The sequence below is a fragment of the Trichosurus vulpecula genome (assembly GCF_011100635.1).
Source record: "Trichosurus vulpecula isolate mTriVul1 chromosome X unlocalized genomic scaffold, mTriVul1.pri SUPER_X_unloc_1, whole genome shotgun sequence".
Lineage (NCBI taxonomy): Eukaryota > Metazoa > Chordata > Mammalia > Diprotodontia > Phalangeridae > Trichosurus > Trichosurus vulpecula.
In genome coordinates this window covers 3907540-3930891 of record NW_023494377.1, presented here as the reverse complement: position 1 = coordinate 3930891, position 23352 = coordinate 3907540, and the positions used below count along the sequence as shown (strand labels likewise).

Here is a 23352-nt window from a genome sequence, read left to right as displayed (position 1 = left end):
TAATAATCAAGGCACCTGGAGTGGATAGAGCACTGGACTTGGTATCCAAAAGACCTAGGTTTAAATCCTGATTCTAATACTAACTAGCTCTGTGACCTTTGTTGGCCAAGCCAATAGGATCCTAGATCTAAAGGGGAAGGGACCTCTGAGAGGAGGAAACTGAGATGGAGGGAGGTCAAGTGATTTGCTCAAGGTCACACAGAGAGTTGTGAACCCAGACCCTCTGACTCCAGAGCCCTTTCCATTGTAAGACACGTAGTCTTTCTCAGCCAGAGGTTCTTTGTCTCTTAAATGGGGATAATAATCGCACCTACCTCATAGGCTTGTCCTGAGAATCAAATGACATAATTATATAAAGTACTTTGCACACCTTAAAGCAGAAATATAAATATCAGCTATTATGATGATGCCCAGGTCAAGGTGTCAATCAACAAACACTTATGAAGTATCTACTATGTGCCAGGCCCACACAAGTGAGAAAGCCCCTGCCCTCAAGAAGCTTACAGTCTATCAGAGGAGAAGATATGAACACAGACATGTAAACACAAAACAGACAAAGTCATGTAAGGTAATGGGGTGGAAGTAGAGGGAGGATTAGCAGCTGGGGAGGATCCAGAAAGGCTTCATGTAGAAGACATCCCTGAAGGAAGGTAGGGAAGTCTAAGAGGTGGAGGTGACCCAGTATGACAAAGCCACACTTGGGGAACAGAAGCCCAGAGACAAGAAATGAGATGTTGTATATGAAGACCAATAGCAAGGAGGCCAGTGTAATCTAACCAGAGAGAACTAGATGCGGGTGGACTTGCATTGCTAAATAGAGGCATCCCCCCCATACTGAAAAAGTCTTCACTTGACCCAGTCTTCCCTCCAAGCTTAAGCTCTTCCTTTCATAGGCAAACTCTTGGAAAGGGCTATCTATACTTGTGGCTTCCATTTTGGTTTCTTCATCAGAAAAATGGGTATAATATTCCTACTACTTACTCCAAAGGGTCATTGTAAAATGTAAGGTGCTAGATAAATGTGAGTTATTATTTCCAGTCTAAGAAATTACAGAATCATAGAATGTCAGAGCCAGAAGGGCCCTTAAAACAGGGAATGTCAGAGATGGGAGAGGCCTTAGAACATGGAATATCAGAGCGGCAGGCAGGGAGAGGTGATGAATGGACTCCTATAGAGAACATAGAAGTTAAGAGTATTAAAGAAGGGACCTTTAAGATTATTGGGACCAAGCTCCTCATTTTCAGATGGGGAAACTGAGGCCAAGAGAGTAATTTTATGCTTTCTAAGCTACTTTCCTCTCAGTGACTTGACATCACATGGTATTAAGTAGCTGACCTGAGCCCTGAACCTATGTCCTCTGGGTCCTTCCAGCCTGGTGCTCTAAGTGTGCCTCAGGGCATCCCAAAGAGAAGCAATCTGTTGTTCTTTGTGGCCAAGCTCTGGCCACTCACCAAGCTGTCCCCATCCTAGCTGGCCAGCACAGAGTCCCTTCCCTCACCGAAGGGACTACCCTATCCCTGCTCAGCTCTCTCAGGCTACCCAGTGGAGTGATCATTACCCAAAGGGGCTTAGAAAATAGATACCCAAGTGGGCATCTTCTCACCTCTGGCATCATTTGCTCCTTGTAAGTCCCATGAAGGAGGTTGGAAAAGTATTATTCTCTACATTTCCAGGTGAGAAAACTGAGGTTGAGTCAGACAATGACTTGCCCAGAATATGAATGGCAGAGCTTGGACCCTAATCCAGGTCTTCACACTCCCACATCTGGTATCTTCTCAAAGAAGCTTCCTTGGGAGGTAGAAAGACCCTGACACTTTGGAGTCTAGAACCCTGGGTTCAAGTTCCAGATTCACAACCTACTGGTTATCCGCTTTGGGGCAACTCACTTCCTCTCCATTAACCTCAGTTTCTTCATCTGAAAAATGGGGAGAAGATAGCTATACTCCCTACCTGACAGGGGTCACTGCAGACCTTGATGTCTAGGGTTTGAGAATTTCTAGAAGCTTAGAGACCAGAAATAAGAGTTGTAGTGACTGCCGTTCTTACTGTCATTCTCCTTTCAGCTGACACACAACCAGGCCTAGCCCTTGGCCAGCCTCTCTAGCAGAAGACCTTTGTACCAGATACGTACTTGACCAGGTGTCTTATGAGGAGTTCCAGCATATCCCGATTCTTGTTGGGAAGCTTATAAACCAAAGCGTGAATGGCTCCCAGCCTGTAATCCAGGTTTTCAGACTCTGAGAGAAAATATCAAGAGACAGACATGGGTTATCCACTTGGGCTGTGGGAGTAGAGGACTCTGGGAACTGGGGCCCCAGTGTATAGCTATGCTTGTAAGAAGAGAAGAAACTGAGACAGACAGAGACAGCAAGGGAGGGAGGGAGAGAGGGAGAGACAGAGAGACAGACAGACAGACAGACACGGGGGGGGGGGGGGGGGAGAGAGGGAGAGACAGAGAGGGAGGGGAGAGAGAGACAGAAAGGGACAGAAAGAGAGGGGAAGAGGTAGGGAAGGAGGAGAGGGAGAGAGAGACAGAGAGGGAGACAGAGAGGGAGACAGAGGGAGAGAGAGGGAGAGAGAAAGAGAGGGGAGGGAGGGAGAGGGGAAGGGGGAGGGGGACAGAGAGGGAGAAGGGAAGAGGGAGAGGTGGAGTGGAAGAGGGAGGGAGAGAGGTGAAATGCCCAAATAGTAGGTATTATTGGTCTCAAATGGGGAAGGATCATGGGATTCCAGGTTGGAGGAGGCCTTGGAAACCATCAAATTCAATCCCCTCAATTTTACAGATCAGGAAACTAAGACAGAGAGGAAAGGTGAGTGAGCCAGGGTCACCCAGCTAAGAATGCAGGTGAACCAGGATATGAAAGCTACTCTTTTGACCCCCAAATCCAGGGCTCTAACACCACAGCCTGCTGGGATGGCTCCTGAACCCCTTGGGTTCCTGGAAATTTGAAATGAGAATTCCTGGTTTCTCCACAAGGTCATGTTCCTCCCCATTCAGACTGGGCCAGCTGGGTCCTCCAAAATCAGGGGAAAGTCAGCAGCAGGGCCCAGGGCTAAGAGTTATAGGCTTCTGGTTGTGATCCTCTAGGATTTGCAGTGGGGAACAGGCAAATAAAGTTGTCTGTAGGCAAACCAATGGTTGAATGGCAGCCCAGAAAATTCCATGGGCAAAGCACTGGATCAGAAAACAGCCATGGGCTTTGGTGGCAGGAGACTTAGACATGAAGCCAAGCTCTGACACTCACTAGCCTTGTGATTCTGAGGCTATAACATGGGGAGGCTATAACATGGGGAGAATCATGCTTGAACTAACTCACTTTGTAAACCTTAGAATTCTGGAGAAATGGTAGCTAATAAGGGGGGCAGGGAAGGGAATGAGCATTTATTCCATGCATACTATGTGCCTGGTACTATACCAAGTGCTTTATAAATATGATCCCATTTGATCCTCACAACCCCAGGAAGCTGACACTATCATTATCCCCATTTTTCAGTTGAGGAAACTGAGGCAGACAGAAATTAAGTGACTTGTCCAAGGTCATGAAGCTAAGGAGTGTCTGAGGCTGGGTTTGAACTCAGTACTTCCTGACTCCAGGCCCAGTGCTCAGAGCTACCTGGCTGCTCAATTAATATTCTAAGCACCTCACTTGCCCTGGCTATGTGCCTCAGTTTCCTTGTCTATAAACTTGGATGCTGCTACAGGATAATGATTCACAGTGCAGCTGAAGAGTGTCTTGAGAAGGCCAGGTAAAAGATGAAGAATCCTAACATTAAAGAGCTGACACCCTTGCCCTGGTGCTGCCCAATCACCTAAAGGGGGCCAAGCCAGTTGTTTCTAAAGAAGGGACACAAAAGCCTGCCATGTAACATCAGGTAATCCTAGCTCAAGAGCTGGAGGGGATCTCGGAAGCCAGCTAGATAAACCCTGCCATTCTACATGGGGCTGGGGTTGGGGGGAGGGACTTGCTCAAGATGACAAAAATAGTAAGCAGGAGAAGTAGGATTTGAACCCAGGCCCTGGACCTTTCACCTTGTCTCTCCTAGCTCCTCTGCTAAAAGCAGGAGAGGGAATATTGGCTGGACTCTTGAGGATTGGCCTATACCAGCAAGGCTCCTTTATTGCCCATTATTTCTCTTCCCCCAGGCTGTTGGCCTCTGCAATGGCAGCAGGCATGGGCCGCCATGTTGGGGTGTGAGGGAGAGCCCTGGGTGTGGAATCTGAGCAGCTGGGTGAAGCCCTTGGACTTTGGGCATCCACCTCCCTGGGCCTGGGTTCCCGCTTCCATAAAATAAGGAGCATGGGGGAGGTGAGCCTAAAGTGCAAGTAGCTAGTCACTAACCCATTTGGCCTAGTTAGTGTGGGCAGTGGCTTTGTTTGCCAGTTGATGACTGGCTAAAGAATACCAGCAATGGAACCCTCAAAGCAGTCTGGAAGAGTGAGCAAAAAGCTGACCTCAGGCTCAGGAAGCCCTGGGTTCAAACTCTGCCTCTGATACCCACTGGCTGTGCGAACCTGGGCAAGTCACCGAGGCCACCCCCCCAAGACTAAGGTCCAGAGGAGGGGCCAATCTGCCTGGGGGAAGGGGCTCCCTATAGCAATGAAATGAGAAAGCAAATCTTTACACCCACTTATGGATCTGTTCTCTCTGGCCCTAGCAAGCCAGTGGCCAGTACTGCTCTCCCCCCTCCCTCTCTCTGCTGGTAAGGGCCTTCAACATCATCTAGTCCAATCCTCTCATTTTATGGAGGGGGAACTAAGGATGCACAGGTCCTCTGAAGCTATCTCCTATGTACCTATACTGTCTTCCCCAGTAGAATGTAAACTCCGTAAGGTCACGGGCTGTTTTTTTACCTTTCTTTGTATCTCTGGCCCTTAGCACAGTGCCTGACACTCAGTAATTGATTAATAAATGCTTGCAAATTTACCAAGTGATGGAGATGGGATTTGAACCCAATACTCTCACTAGTACAGCACAATGCTGCTCCCTCCTGAGTGCTTTATCCTGCTAGGTCCTCTGGGCTGACTCAGCACATTCCAATTTTGTCCAAGGAAGGGAAAACATGACAAAATGGTTAGGACTTACTTACTGGCGGCAGAGACCAGCTCTTTGTGGAGCTTATATGTCATAACAGGTTCCGAAAGATTCCTAAAATAAAAGGAGAGGACAAAGAGTTCCTTTGGGAGGAGAGGGGCCGGCAATGAAATTCTCCTGCTCTAGAGGGAAGGATTTCCAAGAGGCTGATAACTGCCCTCCCTTGCCCTCCCATTCCCAGGGCCTAGGACCACCAGAGCAATCTTTGTTGCCCTTCCTCCAACTCCTCCCCCACCTCTTCTGGCTCCCAACTTCCCCTTCCTCATTCTTCTCTAAGACACAGCCACCAGTGGCTAAGAATTCACCAAAGACTAAAGCCCCCACCACTCTGCAATTTAGAAAGGAGATTACTAAATCCTAGAGCAGGCCCGGAAGTGCCCTCATTATACATTATGGCCAGGTCCCACTAAGCCAGGCCTTTAAGAAGCAACTCTAACAGGTATGAGCAATCTGGTAAAAAAAAAGCCAACAAAATGGTTCTTTACTGCCTCCTGGCAGATATGACAAAGGCCCAGGGGCCTGGACAATACAGCCTGTACTTTGGCAGCTACACAACTTTCCTTCATCTGTTCTGGTGGGTTCAGGATTGCATGTAAACATTCACTTTGCCCTAAAGCTACAAGAGCTCTCTTCATCCCTGCGGCTCCACCTACGCCCACCAGGGATGGTAAACCAAATCCTTCACCTCCTCAGTCCTGTGACTAGCCAACTGGCACAGGCCCTCACTGATCACACCCTGGCAAAGCTGGACTACCATGATGGCTTATTAAGATGACTTTCTGTCTCCACTCCCTGCTCCCCGTGATCCAGGGGCTCCCCACCCTAGGGGGCATGAGAAGCTTGGCAAGGGGGTATGGACAATATTGGGTAAATAATTACATTATCCAATTGAAATATTCCAAAAACATTACTGTGTTAGTGAAAAGATTGTGAGGAACTGAATGGGTTTCTTAGGAATTTATTAATCTATCTTATTTTATTTCTCCTGAGCACAAACATGGTCAACTCTAGAATTTATTTTCTTTTATACCAAATACAGGGGGCATGGGAAGGTTTACTGAAAGCCAAGGGGTACAGAGACCAAAAAGACTTGGGAAGCCCTTCTCTTTATTCGTTGTTGATATCACCGTCAGGCCATCTGCTCAAAAAGTCATCGATGGCTCACTATTACCTACTGAGTATTAGTGCAGTATTATTTAACTTCCCCTAACTGGCATTCAAGGCTGACCACAATCCAACAATACAGTACCTTTCCTAACTTGGACCATACTGCTCCTCTCTATGTACCAGCCATGCTGCAAAGCCCTCTGCTGCCTCACTTGTCTCACCAGAGATTTTCTCCACTTCCCATTAGACCTATTGAATGCCTCTCTGACTTTTGTCTGACCTTTGTTGTTGTTTTGTTTGTCCTTCATTCTTGAAGAGGACCATGACATTGGGGAATGATGACATGACTTGCAGTTGACTTTGAGTTGAGTGAGGGAGGGCTGTGCAAGGTCACCAGCCTCACTTCCTCCTCCAGAGCCATCTGGGTCCAGTGGCCTGATATTCATCAGGATGACTGGAGATGGCCCAGGATGCAATGGGAGATCTGGCCCTGTTAGGCTAAGGCCTTTTCATGTACTTACTTAGAGTGAGGTAACGCCCATTCAATGAATAGATGTCTTTAAGAAGTGAGTCAAGGGATGCCCTCATTAATCAAAAAAAAAAAATATCAAACTGGGAGGGGAAGACCCTCACCATTGCTGGCCAAAAGAGAAACAGTTACTATTTACTATTTACAGCCCAACTCAGATGCCCGCTCATGAAGGAGGCCTTCCAGAACACTCCTAAGCTATGCATGGTGGTGTTTCATCCTATCTCTAGATTGTAAACCCCATGAGGGCCAAGACCAACTACACTTTGTACCTCCCCGGGATTTTGCACAAGATTCTACACACATTATTGACTTAAGAAATGTTTGTTCTAAATATACTGTACCTCCTCCCATCTGTTTTAACCCCCTAGTTCCACAGGTTCACACAAATGCCAGTCACCATGTGACCTAACTTCCTCGGGCCAAGCACAAATACCTGAGGTAGAATTTCAAGGAGCTGGTGATTGTCTTAATATCCCAATCGCTATTCTGCAAATCGACATCTCCTGGACATTTGGGATCTGGAAGACAAAAGAAGAAAAGTAAGGCTCTTCCAATGGTATTCTTCCCACCTTTTTAAAATAAAAAGTATCTTTAAAGATAGTTAACTGTGTGTCCCCAGCAGTATCCAACATAGCACTGGACCCCCAAAGGTTTCCCACATGGCTCTTTCGTGCCTTCCTAGGTTTAGGTGGTCTCTATTATTTTGGCTCATCAAATATCCAGATCCTCAGTTTAAGCCCCCATCAAAACACTCCTCTAACAGATCATCCAAAGGATGCATGACTCTTAAAAGCAAAAGGAATTAATATAGAATAGGCTAGTAAATGACAGGGAAGTGAAGCATGTATTAAATATTCATCCTTTGTTTCAAACAGGACCAAAGACAATTGACTTGAGAATGCATTGGATTTAAGTGAGGCAGAGCTCTACAAAGTTGTTGGCCTTCTTCTCTCTTACAGAGTCATCAAAGTCCAGTGGCAGGACAGAGTCAAGACAGCTCGTGATGGTTCAGGATGCATTGAGTGACCTTGGCATCTTCCGTGTCTGACCAAGCTCTAAGCGCTCCACAGTACCTGCTTCAGCTGCCTACATGGCCACTGGAGCAAATTATTCTCATCTGCCCATTCCCAACCCTTGGGGTTGACACCCCCCTAACTCACCAACAGGTTTGAGGCCCATCAGTTACCCTCAGCCTGGTTTGGCCCACCACATGGACAAGGACCCGGCATTTATAGGCCTATAGGGGCATTCAGCATTTAACCCTTTGAGGTCATGGACTGTCTCATTCATGATTGTATTTGTACCCAAGCACCTGCCACATGGGAAGCATTTAATATGTGCTTGGGGACTGACTGAACTGATGCCCATGGAATCATGACTGGGGGAAGGGGTGCAACTTGCAACCTTTGCCTTCAGTCTAGAGGGTCTAGGGGGGCTCCTGACCTACATGAGTATGAGCAGCTGGCCTCTTCTCTGTTGTAAGACCCCTTTTTTCTCTGACATTAAATGTTCTAAGCACTTTCTCTGATCTGATATGCTCTGTTCTAAGAACTCATCTTTCTCTAATATTCTCTGTTCTAAGGCACCTTTCTCTGACATTCTCTAAAGTTCCTTCTTCTGTTGGCATTCTTTGTTTTTAAAACCCATTCCTTCTCTTTTTTCCCCCTGTTCTAAGGCCCCTTGATTCTCTCACATTCTCTGTTCTAAGAATCCTTCTTTCTCTTATATACTGTTTTAAGGCCCATTCTTTCTTTGACGTTTTTCTAAGGACTCCTCATTTTCTGACATTCTTTGTCCTTTCCCATATATTCTCTGTTCTTAGAACCCTTCTTTTTTATATTGTCTCTTCTAAGGCCTCTTCTTTCTCTGACATTCTCTTCTCTAAGGTCCTTCCTACCTATGACATTCTCTAATGGCCCTTCTTTCTCTACCATTCTCTGTTCTAAGATCCTTCCCATCTCTGACATGCCCTGTTTTAAGGCCTCTCCTAGCTCTGACATTCCATGTTCTAAGGCCTCTCTTAGCTTTGACATTCCATATTCTAAGGCCCCTTCTGGTTCTGGTACTCTCTCTTCCTTTTAAAGGCCTGCCTTTTTCTGACATCCTATTCTCCGAAGGCCTTAGCAGGTTTGATATCCTGTGTTCTCAGACTACTTTCTTCTAAGGCCTCATCCTATGCTCTAAGAAGCTTTCAGGGCAGCTAGGTGGCACAGTGAGTAGAGCACCGGCCCTGGAGTCAGGAGGACCTGAGTTCAAATCCAGCCTCAGACACTTGACACACTTACTAGCTGTGTGACCTTGGGCAAGTCACTTAACCCCAATTGCCTTGCCTTCCCCCCCTCCAAAAAACAAAAACAAAAGAAGTTTTCTTTCTCTAATTTCTCTGTTCTAAGCTCCTCTTTTTTTTTCTAACAGTCTCTGTTCCAAGGCCCCTTCTTTCTCTGACATTCTCTGTACCCCTTTTTTCTCTTACATACTCTTTTTAAAAACCCCTTATTTCTCTGACTTTCTTTGTTCTAAGGCCCCTTCCAACGCTGACATTCTATGGGGATGTTCTCTATCCTACAGGCCTGCCTATTTCTTTTTTTTTTTTTTTTTTTTTGCTTTTTGGCAGGCAATTTGGGTTAAGTGACTTGCCCAAGGTCACACAGCTAGTACATGTGTCAAGTGTCTGAGGCCGGATTTGAACTCAGGTCCTCCTGACTCCAGGGCCAGTGCTCTACTCACTGCGCCACCTAGCTGCCCCTAAGGCCTGCCTATTTCTGCCATTCTATGCTCTAAGAGTCCTTGGAGCTTTGACATCTTGTATTCTAAGGTCCTTTTTTTGTCTGACATTCTCTGTTCTGAGGCCTCATCATTTTCTGACCTTCCCTGTTCTAAGGCCCCTCCCAGCCATGACATTCCCTGTTCTAGGGGCCCTCCCAGCTCTGACATTCCCAGTTCTAAGGTTCCTCTCAGCTCTGACACTCTTGGTTCTAAGGCTCCTCCCAGCTCTGACATTCACTGTTCTAAGACCCCTCCCAGTCCTGATAGTCTATGTTCTAAGGTCCCTTCCACATCTGCAATTCTCTGTTCTAAGCCACCTCCCTTCCCGAACATTCTGTACTCGAAGGACCCTGCCAGCTCTGACATTCTTGGTTCTCAGGCCCTTCCCAGCTCAGACATTTTTAGTTCTAAGGGCCCATATATTTTCTTGCCATGCTATGCTCTGAGGTCCCTCATAACTGCGATATTCTTTATTCTAAAGGTCCTTCTTTCTGACATTCCCTGTTCTAAGGCCCCTTTTCTCTCTCACATTCTCTGTTCTATGGTTCTTCCCAGATCTGACATTCTCTATTCTAAGACTCCTTTTTTTGTATTTATTTAGTATTTAATTTTTCTCCAGTTACATGTAAACAACAATTAACATTTTTTTTAAAACTTTGAGTTCCAAATTCTCTCCCTTCCTCCCTCCCCACCCCCCTCATTGAGAAGACAAACAATTCCATATAGGTTATATATGTGTAGTCATGCAAAACACATCCGTAGTAGTCATGTTGTGAAAGAAAAGAGACCAAAAAAAACTCAAGAAAAATAAAGAAAATGAAAAAACAAAACCAAAAGTTGCTACAATCTGTATTCAGACACCATGGGGACCTAAGACCCCTTCTTTCTGTGACAATCTCTCTTCTAAGGCACCTCCTCTTATATTCTCTGTTCTAAGGCCCCTTCTTTCTCATGTTCTCTCTTCTAGTCCTGTTCTTGTCCGGGCGGCCCAAACCTTATGAAATTCCCACGCTGACCAGTTTTTGCTTTCCTACTATTCTGTCTTCTCTCTTCTTTTCACACTGGCTGTTTCTAGGCTAACATAAGTTGGAGTGCTCACCATGGACTGTTGTATTTGAAGCAATTTCTCTAAACCACTTACCTCCGAATGTCCCCATGCTGTTGACTCTATAGCCTGGAAATTCTTCCTACTGTCTAACCTACTGTCATCAAAGCAGGGAAGAGCATCATCTTACCAAAAAAAGCATTCAGTAGCTTCTGAACCTGGATGTTGCTGCCCACAGTCCGGTAAACCCCCTCTGTTGTGATGCCTAAGGGTGGGAGAGCAGATTGCTTTGAGTTAGGGCACCTGAGGTTCCCAGAGTGGAAAAGTAGCAGCTTCCACATCAGTGGGAACAATCTTCATTGATTGTCCAGACTGATCTACCCAAAGGCCGACTGGAGCTCTTCCTGTGGGAGGAGAGGTCAGCCTCCTCCAAAGGACCACTTCCCCCCTCACCCTACCTAAACTGCAGGTAAGAGTGTGATAGAATATAGTGGAAAGAGGTCATGACCCATCCCAAAGACCTTCGCCAATCTCTTACCATTGGAACTGCCCTTTCCTCATCTATAAAATGGATGCTGTTGTTAGCAAAGTGTTAGAGATATAGGAGTAATTTGAATAATTAAAAAAAACTGTCTGACCTATGATTGTCTTTGGCCAGGCCCTGTGATTTCATTCTTGTAGGAAACTGTGGTGCCCAGAAGTGAACCCAGGCATGGAGATGTACCCTGACCAGGGCAGAGGATGGAGGGCCTCGTCAGCCCTAGAAGCTAGGTCCCTCAGTGTAGTACAGGTTCTTTAGAGGAGAAGATGTAGGTATGGAGTGACAGATGGAAAGTCTGGAAATGGCCCTGGCCCTGTTCATCGGGGGCATGAGAAAAGAAGCTGCCAGCCTCTGAGAGAGCACCAGCAGATGTGGTGTCTTTACAAGGAAGTGAAGTTCTAGTTCTAGTGAGTAGGGGAATATGGAATGTGTATGAAAGGAAGAGATCTAGGATAAAAGGGAGTTTAAGAACAGAGGATGGAAAGGGCTTGGGAGGCCTAGGGCTGAAGTGCCTAGGGGGTGGGGTGGGAGTAGAATGCTGCTGCCTCCCCCACTGATCCATCCCTCAATGGCCTCCTCCCCATTCCTCCTTCCATTATCCTGGCTGATTCGAAGCCAGGGGACACATCGAGGGTAATGTTCCTTGGCAGGTAGTTGGGATCCCAGGATATGGGTATGATAGCCATGAGACCTTGGGGGATAGAAAGTTGTAGCCTGAAGAGTGGGTAAGGCCCACTGGGGACTCTCTCATGAAGAAGGAAGTGTTGTCTCCCTTTGAGGGTAGGTCTGCTTCCCTGGATGGTGGCACATGGGGCAAAGCCTGGGTTACTCCATGTCCTGGCCCTGCCTTTGCAAAAGTTGAAGAAAGTGGAATGAGGATACACTGGGTACAGTTTGGGCAACATTCCAGAAATGAGAGAGTAAGGCCTAGCGGGAACTGATTCTCCTATATGAGAAGCAGATTTCCTGGGAAAGAAGCATATGTTAATTTCGTATCCATTATTTATTTTTATATATTTATATGTGTACACATTGTCTCCCCCTCCATATGGCAAACTGCCTGAGAGCAGGGACTGCTTCATTCTGTCTTTGTATTCCCAACACCAAGTATAGTGCCTGGAACATAGTAGGTACATGATAAATGCTAGGGATGGACCAACTGATTAAATATTATTTTTCCTCCAAGTAGAATGTAAGTTTCTTGAAAGCAGAGACTATTTCATTTTCATCTTTCCCTCCCCAGAGCCTGGGCCATGGAAGGTACTTAATAACCATATTTCAGTAGGGATAAGCCGTACTTCAGGTTGGGATAGGCAGTACTTCGGGCTGGCACAGGTCGCACTTCAGGCAGTGCAGGGATCTGACGAGCTCGCTGAATCATACTGTCTCCTGGTAGAACTCCGCTACTCACATTTTCTTGCCTTTTGTTTCTTTCCCAGTCCCCCTTAATGTTTAAATCTACATGTATTATAGTAGAAACTAAATCTTCATGTTTAAATTCACTTAGATCTGACTCATCAAAACACTACTTGGAAGATGCCAAGCCCTCTCTAAAAACACTTTATAAGCCATTTGAAGCTCTTTCCCCTTTTAAGCAGGAAGCCACAAATTGTCGAAAGTAAATACACTTGGATCCCACCCCAATGGAATGTGCTGACATTTTGCAAGATGCTTGCTCAAAACTAACTCCAGTTTGTTCGTGCTGCTATTTTCAACATGGCCTTCAAGGCAAAAAGGCAAGGCAGCAAGCATTTATTAAGCTCCTGCTATGTGCCAGGCATTGTGCTAAGTGCTGGGGCTACAAATTCAAGCACAATGAAGGGAATGAGAGGCAGTTGAGCAAAAGGGCTGAATTATGTATATGAGCCAGGCTATAAGATCCATAAGGGCAAGCAAGCTTAATAAATGTTGAGCACCTACTACGTACCAGATACTATGCTAAGCACTTTACAAATATAGTCTCATATGATCCTCATAACCCTTTTTACAGCTGAAGAAACTGAGGCAGAGACAGGTGACATGACTTGCCCAGGGTCACATAGCTAGCAAATGTATGAGGCTGGATTTGAACTCAGATCTTCCCGACTCTAGGAGCTGTGTTCTATCCATTGCACCACCTAGCATCTTTCTCGGTTTGTTCTTTGTTTTTTCTTAGCACAGTTAGCATGTAATAAATGGTTTGTTGAAAGGAAGAAAGAATGAAGAAATGAATGAATCAATTAATGACTACAGTGTAGTAGACCTGGGCGCTAGTCTTAGATTTCCCACTAACTTTCTACGTGACTCTGGGTCTGATATGGATTAGCATGTTACAGTATGTGACTGCCATGGAATATTACTGTGTCTAAAGAAATGACAAATAGGAAGAATTCAGAGAAGCATGGGAAGATTTCTATGAAATGATGCAACATAAATAAAGCAGAACCAGGAAAACTACACACACAGTGACTATAACAACATAAACAAAAACAATAAAATGAAACATAACAATGTAACTATAGTGACCGAGCTGGACCCAGGAGGAGGGTGCATCTCCCTCATAGACTCAGTTGCTGTGTTAATTTTGCTAACTGCTTCCCACCCCCTTTCTTTGTTATCAGAAACCCTCAGTGGGTGGGAGAGAGTGTGAAGATATGTTTGGAAACAAAGGAGAGACAACAAGAGGATTTCAAAAGATAAAATAGGGTTGGGTTAAATGATCTCCAAGATCTCAGCTCTCTGATTCTGTGATTATCTGGGTGAGTGGATGAATGTGTGGCTACTTGGGTAAAGAAGTCAATTCTGTATTGCTGAAGTTTAGAGCTAGAGTCTTCGGAGGCCAACACTCTCATTTGAAAGACACCAAAACATGTCCAAGAAGGATAGATTACTTGCCCAGGGTCACCAAATAAGGTCATGGAGTAGCCAAGACTAGAACCTTGGGGTCCTGCTGGCTGTACAATGTTCTTTCCATCGCAAACATATGGCAGAAGGTGGGGAGGACCAGCTTCTTCTTACCTTTGGCCTCCACAGCATTAGTACACTTCCTTACGAATTTGAACCCGACGTCATTGAGTTCCACTGTTCAGGAAAAGGGAGACAGTTAGTCATCACCACAGTGGCCAAGGTTCCAACCCAGCTGTTTCACTGATACACTAAGGAGTTACAGGCTTGGTTGCTCAACATTAACCATCTTGGAGCAGCAGGGAGTGGGGGTCAAGGGGGCGATTTAAATCCTAGGCCTCACACTTGAAATGCCTCTAATTTTCCTCTTAGGAGGAACATACAAACAAGAATGACTTCTATGTCTCTAGATTACAATTGTACTTGTCCCCCAGCCCCACAAAGAGATAAACAAGTGGCTTCCTTTGCTTATCAGCTTGACAGATGTTACACAACAGCCACCAGCTAAGTCTGCTCTTCACCCAACAAGGGGTACTCCTTTGCCCACCTGTACCCAGATATCCCAACACAAGTAGCATTTGCTGCAAATTGGAACAGCTGGTAGTTTATAAGATCAGCACAACAAATACATGATGGACTCACTTTCTTCCTGTTTCGTTATGGGGCTGTGGTAGATCTACAAAAGAAGAGAGAGATAGAACCGCAGCTGCTGGGGGTTGCCATTCAAAGCTGTCACCTCTGCTACCAGAGCTGCCCCCCAGGCTGCCGCCTCCTGCCCCAGACTGGCTCTACAGGTGCTCTAGACACCTTGGGACTTGAACAAGCTCTTTGTAGGAGTGAGAGCCAACCCACATCATCTTTTTCCCAGATCTGGGTTAGTAGCTAAGAGCATCACAGAGCCATAGGCATCAAAGTCAAATAGAAATGAAGGCTAAGAATCCATACATAAAGATCCCTGTTGGACTACACATTGGCTTAGTTTAAAATGTAATGTTATCTTTGTTTTCTTGTATTTTGATTTATTTTGTTCAACATTTACCAATTACATCTTAATCTGGTTTGGACCACACCAGGGAGTGTCGTGGGCCCCAAGCAGCCCAGGCTGCTTGTTTAACACCTCTGTTTAGACTCTTCAAGCTCAAGCCCAATGAAGAGCAGGTAAGAAATCCCTCCCAACCTCCAACAAGGCATTGGGGGTGGTATTCACAGAGGAGCCTAAGACTTGGTCAATTTTCAGCGTGAACATTTCCAACTCAGTATCTGCAATTGGGACAAAACAGGGCTTGATTTATTGTTTTGTCGATTATCTGGACTTAAGACAACATTAATAATGCAGATTAAATGAAAAAGTGCATCTTGCTTACATTTTCCTGGAGAGCTGGTTGTTAAACATTCATCAGCACACCCCTGTTTGGAAGGCACCTTCAAGGTCATATATATAATCCAACCCCCTTGTTTTACAGAGGAGGAAATGAAACCTTATTGGATAAACTAAGTGACTAACCCATAGCCACCACAGGCAGTAAATGGTAGAGCTGGGATTGAAACCCGAGCTCTGACCCCAAATCTAGGGTTCTTTCCACTATGTCTTGTTCAATTACACTGGTTAGAATATGGCCTATAGAGCGCTGTCATCATCATCATGACAAGCGTTTCTATAGTGCCACCAGGTTGGCAAAGAAACCTTGGGAGGGAGGTGCTATTATTGCTCCCATTTTACAGATGGGGAAACTGAGGCAGAGAGGTGAAGTGACTTGCCCAGGGTCACACTGCTAGTACGTATCTGAGGCAGGATTTGAACTCAGGCCTTCCTGACTCCAAGCCCAGCAGATGCCTCCATGTATCTATCAAGTTGCAGAGAAGGTGCTGTCTGCATTGGTAGTAGGAGTTTCCTCATCTGGAAGTTCCCCATGTCAGGGAAATCCCAGGCCCTATCCCTGTCCCTATACATTTGCCAAAGGAATATTCCTAAAGTTTGGCTCTCTTGCCCAATGAACTCCAGGGGCTCATCCAAGGTCAATACTAACCTCTCTGAACATTTCAAGCCCTTCACAACCTACATCCCAACACCCTTTTAGGCTTCCCTGTATGTCTCCTCTCCTTCATTCATCCTCTGACCTGGCGAAGGTCTGGCCTTCTTGTTGTTCTTCACCCAAGATGCTCCATTTCTGACTTCCAGGCCTTTGCATAGGCTGTGGCACATGCCTAAAATGCCCTTCATTCTCACCACCACTTTGCAGAATCCCTTGTTTCCTTCAAGGCTCAACCAAGAGCTCTCCCCTGATCTCCCCAGCAATTAGTGCCTTTCGCCTGAAATTACCAGCTAGGTAGCTCAATGGATAGAGCACTGGGCCTGGAGTCAGGGAAACTTGAGTTCAAACCGTGCTCAGACACTTACCAGTGTGTAACTCACTTGACCACTGTCTGCCTCAGTTTCCTCAACTGTAAAATGGTGATAATAACAGCCCCTATCTCTCCAAGGGATGTTGTGAGGGTGAGATAATATTTGTAAACCTTAAAGGGATACATAAATGCAAGCTATTACCATTTTTCACTCTGTTCGTATGTTGCACTTACTCATATGTATATGCATCTGCCCTGATAAGAGTATGGAGTCCTAAAGAGCAGGTACAGTAGATTTTGGCCTTTGTACCCCCAGTGACAAGCACACTGTCTGGCACATAGTAGGTACTTAATAAATGCTTTCTGATTGACTGTCTGAAATACCTCCGTCCCTAAGCCTCCATTTAATGAGGCAGGACAAGGCCTTGCCCAGAGATGCCTGGGAAATAAGTCAAAGACATCCCAAAGCTAGATGAGCCTTTAGATATCATCTCTTCCAACCCCACTTCCAACTGAGGCACAGAATATGGACCTAGGTGTTATGGTTCCAGATGCAATGATCTTGCCATGCTGCCATTCATGTACCCATGTCTAAACTGTCAAAGAGAAGTTAGAGACCCTCCCTCCAATCCAGCTATGTGTAAGGCACTGTGCTAGCTGAGAGGACATCCAAAGACAAATGGAAAGAACAGTCCTTGCCCTCAAGAGGCTTATATTCTACTGAGGGGATACAACACCTATACACTTAAGTATTTACCCAATCATTTGAGGAAGAAGAGAAAAGCACCAGTATCTAGGTGCATCAGGAAAGGTGGTGCCTGAGCTGGCATGCTTGGTAAACCAGTAGGCCAGTCTGGCAGCCACACCTAATTCATGAAAGGAGGATTGAATAAGAGGCCTGGAAAGGTACGTTGGAGCCAGGATGTAAAGGGCTTTGGATGATCACTGCTGATGAAGATGATGACGAAGATGACAATGATGATGAAGATAGCTAGCACTTCTATAGCTCCTTAGTTTGTAAAGTACTTGACAAATGTTAACTCACTTGATCCTCACAACAACTCTGTGAGGCAGGTGCTGTTATTCTTCACTTTTTACGGAAGAGGAAACTGAGGCAAACAGGGCGAAGTGACTTGCCCAGGATCACACAGCTAGTAAGTGTCTGTGGCTGGATTTGAACTCAGATCTTCCCAACTCCAGGCCCAGAGCCCTCTCCACTGCACTGCGGCTATGACATAATAGGGAGCCTCCAAGGCTTCTTAAGGAAGAGGCAGATTTGTGTTTTAGGAAGGTGCTTTAGGGAACTACGGGGAAGATAGTTTGCAGAGTAGGACTCCACCTAGGAGTCCTGCAATTGTCCAGGCAAATGGTGACAAGGGCATGACCTAGGCAGGGTGGCTATGTGAGGAGAGAAGGGACTCCAAGGACATTGTGGACAGACGACTGACAAAATGCAGCAACTGAGTTTATAAATGAAAAAACTGAGGCCAGCTTATGTTCACAGAGACACAAACTGGCAGAGCAAAGACACAACCCAGGTTCCCTGACTCAAATTCAGGGCTTTCCAGAGCACCAGGCTTGCAGTCAGGAAGACCTGAGTTCAAATCCAGCCTCAGACACTTACTAGGTGTGAGACCCTGGGCAAGTCACTTCACCCTGTTTGCCTCAATTTCCTCATCTGTCAAATGAGCTGGAAAAGGAAATGGCAAACCACTCCAGTATCTCCCCATGTACATTATGGTCCATGGAGTCATGACCAAACAACAAATCATATACATGTGAACATTTGTGGGCACATACTTGAGCATGTGTGTGCACATGTGAATACATCTGCATAAGCATTGCTCTCAAGCACATGTATGCACCCATGTATACCTGCATATATACACAGAAACATGTACCAAAGAACGATCCACAGTTCTCTGGCTGAACTAGCCGTTCCTCAAATTTGTGTAAGTGTAGCATCTTTGCAAAATTCCAACTGCTTCACAAAAACAACTCACAACTAAAGCCATATGGCCACCAAAGTAACAGCAGCAGTGGGAAGAGAAGAGCCAGTCTTTGGATGCACCCTTAGCTCGTTCTCTTGATGTGGCACTCACTGGAGTGAGTCCTCCCTCCTCCCCACCCCCAACCTGTTTTCAGGATCTTGTCATTCTGCCCAGATCTTTCTACCACTTGGATATCCCCAAGGAAAATCAGAGACATTATAAGAGCACAAGAACTCAGGAATACAGACACTGATAAACAGACAACTCTCCACATAAAGGAAATTCTGCTGAACACAGTAATTCATTTTTACCCAGCCTCAGACCCAATCGTGTCCCAACACCACCCTCTCCCAGTGGATAAGCACACATCTGTCAGATGGGGGAAATCTACCAAGTAGTAATTACCCTTAGCAATGCTTCGCATTTTTTCATACTACTAAGTAGCAGAACGGCTACTCTGTTGCGACCTTTTATCGGGTTGCGTGCGTCAGGACTGGTTACAAATTCCAGACATAAATTCTAGACCATATGGAGGCAAGAGTTCAAGCAGAAATAACCTTGCGATTAGTGTCAAAGGACCTGGGTTCTAGTTCCACCTCTGACTCTTATTGCCTGTGTGACCTTGGGCAAATCACTTCGCCTCTGGGGGCCTCAGCTGATTCCTCTGTAGAATGAGAGGATTTGACTCTAGATGGCATCTGCGCTGCCTTCCGGTTCTAGATGACCTCCACAATGCCTTCTAGTTCTAGATGGCCTCTGTAAGGCCTCCCAGCTCTAGACGGCCTCTGCAAGGCCTCCCTGCTCTAGATGGCCTCCACAAGGCCTTCTAGTTCTAGACAGCTTCAGCAATGCCTTCCAGTTCTAGACAGCCTCCACAATGCCTTCTAGTTCTAGATGGCCACTGCAATGCCTTCTAGTTCTAGATGGCCTCCATAAGGCCTCCCAGCTCTACACAGCCTCCACAAGGCCTCCTGGCTCTAGATGGCATCCACAATGCCTTCTAATTCTAGATGGCCTCCGCAAGGTCTCCAGGCTCTGGATGGCCAATCTAATATGTGACCATGGGCATTTGTCTCTAATCTCTTTCAGTTTTAGTTCCCTCACTGGTACGATGAAAAGGCTGAATCGGACAGCCTATAAGCTCCCTTCTAGCTCTAGGTCCTCTAAATAACTGTGTGAACTTAGGCAAGTCCCTTCCCTCTGTTGAGCCTCAGTTTCCTCATGGGTAAAATGAAGAGGGTGGACTGGCTGTCCTCCAGGGTCCCTTTCAGGAAGAGATCCTTTGATCAGTCAAGAAGTAGCAACAATAAATCCTTCTAGCCCAACCCCACCCTTCCCCCCAGCCGTCATCTTGGGAAGCAACCCCATGAAGATGTAGCCTGGCAACTTCTCCTGTGGGGGTTGCCACCACGACTACTGAGCAAAAGAAAGTCCTTGCCACCAAGGCCCTGCCAAATTGTTCAACTTCAGAAAGTGACATTTAATCAGTGCAAATGACATTCAAGAAGAGACATCAGCACCTGCTTTGCCACTGCCCCCTAAGGACCATGGGATATTTCCATCTGACTTGCAGCTGATCCCTTCCTTAGGTGTTGTCTCCCCTTATTATACCATAAGATCAGACTTCTCTATTTCTATCCCCAGTGCTCAGTATATAGTAAGTGCTTAATAAATGCTTTATTCATTCAGCTGAACTTTTAGAGATTAGGCCGAGTTAGGTGGTAGAATAATTCAAATATATGTGTCACTTATTCCTTAGCAATCTCAGGATATTTCTGTTTAATAACAGATGTTGGACTACATTATCTTTTCCAGCTCGAAATCCTATGATCCTATGATCTTAGCACCAAACACAGTGCCACCCTCCCCATCCAAAGTCCCAGATTCATTATTCAAGCAAGTTAGCCTGTGCTACCACTAGAGGTCACTGTTCTCAAAGACTTGTGTTACTGGAAGGCAACGCCTTAGGTAACTCACTGGTTCTTTTCCATCCATCGCTTCCATCCATAGACGCCTGTTGGCTTCAGAAAGGGCCTGCAGTGTTATAGTCCCTGGTCTAAAGAAAAAATGACAAAGTTAAAGGACAAATTAATTGACGAGAGTCCCAGAACAGGGCAACCAGTACCGGAGGGCTTGGGGAATAGACACCATGCCAAATGAAGAGCAATTGAAATGACTTGGGGTATAGGAGTGAAAAAAAGAGAAGGCTGCCGGTGGGAGGTACAGGGGAAAGCTGTCTTGTAGTACTTAAAGGGCTCTCATTAAACTTTTTCTTCTTCTTTACCCAAAGGGCAGAGTTCCAAACAATCAAAAGAAACTTCAGAGAAGCAGATTCTTATCGTCCGGAGAAGGAAAACCTTCTTACCCATTCAGAAAGACCACTAGGTAGACAAGCCAGAAAATCTGGGTTCAAACTTCAGGTCTGATACTTAATACTAGTTGACTTTAGGCAAATCATCTCCCCAGTTTCGGTCTTAGTTTCTCCATCTACAACATGTGGAAGAGGTACAAGATGATCTTTAAGGGCCCTTCCATCTGGAAAAGCTCCAAATCTCCAGCATGAATTCCATCTATCCCAGTCAAATGGGCCATCTCAGCTGCCAATCTCAAGGGGTCTCTGGGTAAAAGGTAGATGACTCACTTTCTGGGAATATCCTTAAAGGGCTTCCTGCTTAGCTATGGATGAGACTAGAATACTCCAGGGATGCTTCAAACCCCATGATGTATAGTGAACAGGAAGGTACCCAGAAGCTACCTGTTAGATCACTTAACCAACCTAGTGACTACATAGAGAGGCAGTGTGGCATAGTGGACAGAGAGCTGCCCTTGGAGACTCAAAGGCTTGGGTTCAAGTCCCTCGTCTGACTTGGCTGTGTGACCCTGAGCAAGACATTATGTGTCCTCTAGACCAACAGTATCAGACTCCAACAGAAACAGGGGCCATTAAAACATACATAAGGATCCCTGCCTTATTATTATTAATGGGGGCCTCATATCATATGTCTTAGAAAATATATTTTCTAATATATTTATTTTATTAATACATCACCATACTAAAATCAGCTAGGAACTACATTTTAATTTGGTTCAAGCCATGCTTGGGGGTGCTGTGGGCCACATGCTCTAGATAGCTCCTTGAAACAGGGCTTCCTGGCCTTTTTAGTGTCATGGCACCCTTCTTAGAATCACGCTTTAAAAGTATAAAATAAAGTACATGGAATTATAAAGGAAGCCAGTGATACTGAAATCAAGATGTAATTTTTTTTTTCCCATCCAAGTCCACAGTCCCCCTGAAATCCATCCATGGACCCCTTAGGGGGCCTAAGAGAAATTTCCCCACATCAATGAAATCCTAGGTGTGATCCAAACAGAGACCAAGGAGCAGACCAGCCCAGCTTTGGTTTGCTGGTTACTAGCTATCTTAACCCAGAAAAAAAAAACCAAAAATAAAAAACAACCCCAACTCTGGGTTGGACCCAGAAAGTCAGTTCTGGAACGGAACGTGAGGCTGAGAACACAAGCTCCAGACCCAATACATGAGATATGAGGCTCCGTGGACTCTGGCGAGCAGTACCAGTCCAAGGACTTTCTCCTGGCTGGCCTGCCTTATCCAGGCCCCAGCCCAAGGATTGATTTACAGTGATTCTCTGATCTGACCTTCTGAACCCAAGTATAATTCTTTACATTTATCTCTATTCTGTTTCATCTTATTAGATTTAGTCTGATGCTTGAGCCCAGGGGTCGGAAAACTACAGTCCGTGGGTCAAATCTGGTCCACTGACTATTGTTCCATGGCATGCAAGTTTGGGAACCTCTGCTTTAAAGTAATAATTAATAATAATGATGATTATAATAATAAGAGCTAGCATTTATATGCCACTTTAAGGACTGAAAAGCACTTCACAAATATTATTTTATCTGATCCTCACAATAACCCTGCAAGGCAGGTACTGTTATTATACCCACTTCGTAAACGAAATAGGTAGACAGAGGTTGAGTGACTTGCCCAGGGTCACACAGCTAGGAAATGTCTGAGGCCACATTTGAACTCAGGTCTTGCTGACTCGCAGTCCAGCACTCTATCCACTGCAGCGCCACCTAGCTGTAGCAGATAGAACAATGGATTTGGCGTTGGAAGGCCTGGGTTTAAATATCAACTTTGCCCCTCACTAACTACTGTTTGACCTTGGGCAGCCTCTTTGGGGCTGTTTCCTTATCAACAAAATGAGGGCCTTAAATTGGATTTTTCTCTAAGGGCCCTTCAGGCTCTAAATACTATGATCCTGAGATAACAGCGCAATAAAGTAGATAGATAAGCTAGATAGAGAGATTGATAGAGAGATACAGAGATAGATAGATAGATAGACAGAAATTGATAGATTGATAGAGATAGGGAGAGAGATACAGAGATAGAGAGATAGGTAGATAGATAGAAATCGATAGAGATAGACTGATAGAGAGATAGAGAGATAGAGATAGAGAGATACAGAGCTAGAGATGGGTAGATAGAAAGGTAGACAGATAGATAGATGGGATAAAGAATAGTTATTCTTCACTGTATAATGCATATTGATAATTAATTTGAATTAGGTGCGTGCTCATTAGAACTATAGCCTAATAGAAGGTTGGAGCTAGAAGGGACCTGAGAACAATAACCATAAAAAGTCTGAGTCAGAAAGGAAGTGAAAACATAAAACATCAGAGAGGGAAGGGCCCTGAGAGCACAGAATTTTAGAACTGGATCATCTAGGCCATATTTGGGTTCAAATCCCACCCCCAACACTTATTTGCTATGTGACCCTGGACAAGTCACTTAACCCCTTTCTGCCTCAGTTGCCCCAACCGTAAAATGAAAAGGTTTGACATGATGCCCTCTAAGGTTCTTTCCATCCCTAGATCTAGCAGCGCAGACAGGAGTGAATGGCTCAGGGCCAAAGGACAGAGTAATCTTGGTTAATCCATTCTTCTGGCCTAGATTAGAAACCACGTACATGTGATGACCAATGTATTTAATTGCATCAATGGCCTGAATCTCCATGAATGTACTCTGA

The 23352-nt window shown here is 45.4% G+C and overlaps 1 protein-coding gene across 1 annotated transcript in view; it reads right to left on the bottom strand.

Moving 5' to 3' along the window:
* Window positions 1-23352, bottom strand: part of OPHN1 (oligophrenin 1) — a 276933-nt gene that overhangs the window by 55129 nt on the left and 198452 nt on the right. Inside the window, exons 11-17 of the mRNA XM_036740449.1 lie at window positions 20279-20357; window positions 14610-14643; window positions 14082-14144; window positions 10734-10808; window positions 7166-7250; window positions 5089-5147; window positions 2132-2237 (exon numbers count right to left, since the gene is read on the bottom strand). Of these exons, the coding sequence (XP_036596344.1) occupies window positions 2132-2237; window positions 5089-5147; window positions 7166-7250; window positions 10734-10808; window positions 14082-14144; window positions 14610-14643; window positions 20279-20357 (501 nt within the window). The remainder of the gene's footprint in view (window positions 1-2131; window positions 2238-5088; window positions 5148-7165; window positions 7251-10733; window positions 10809-14081; window positions 14145-14609; window positions 14644-20278; window positions 20358-23352) is intronic.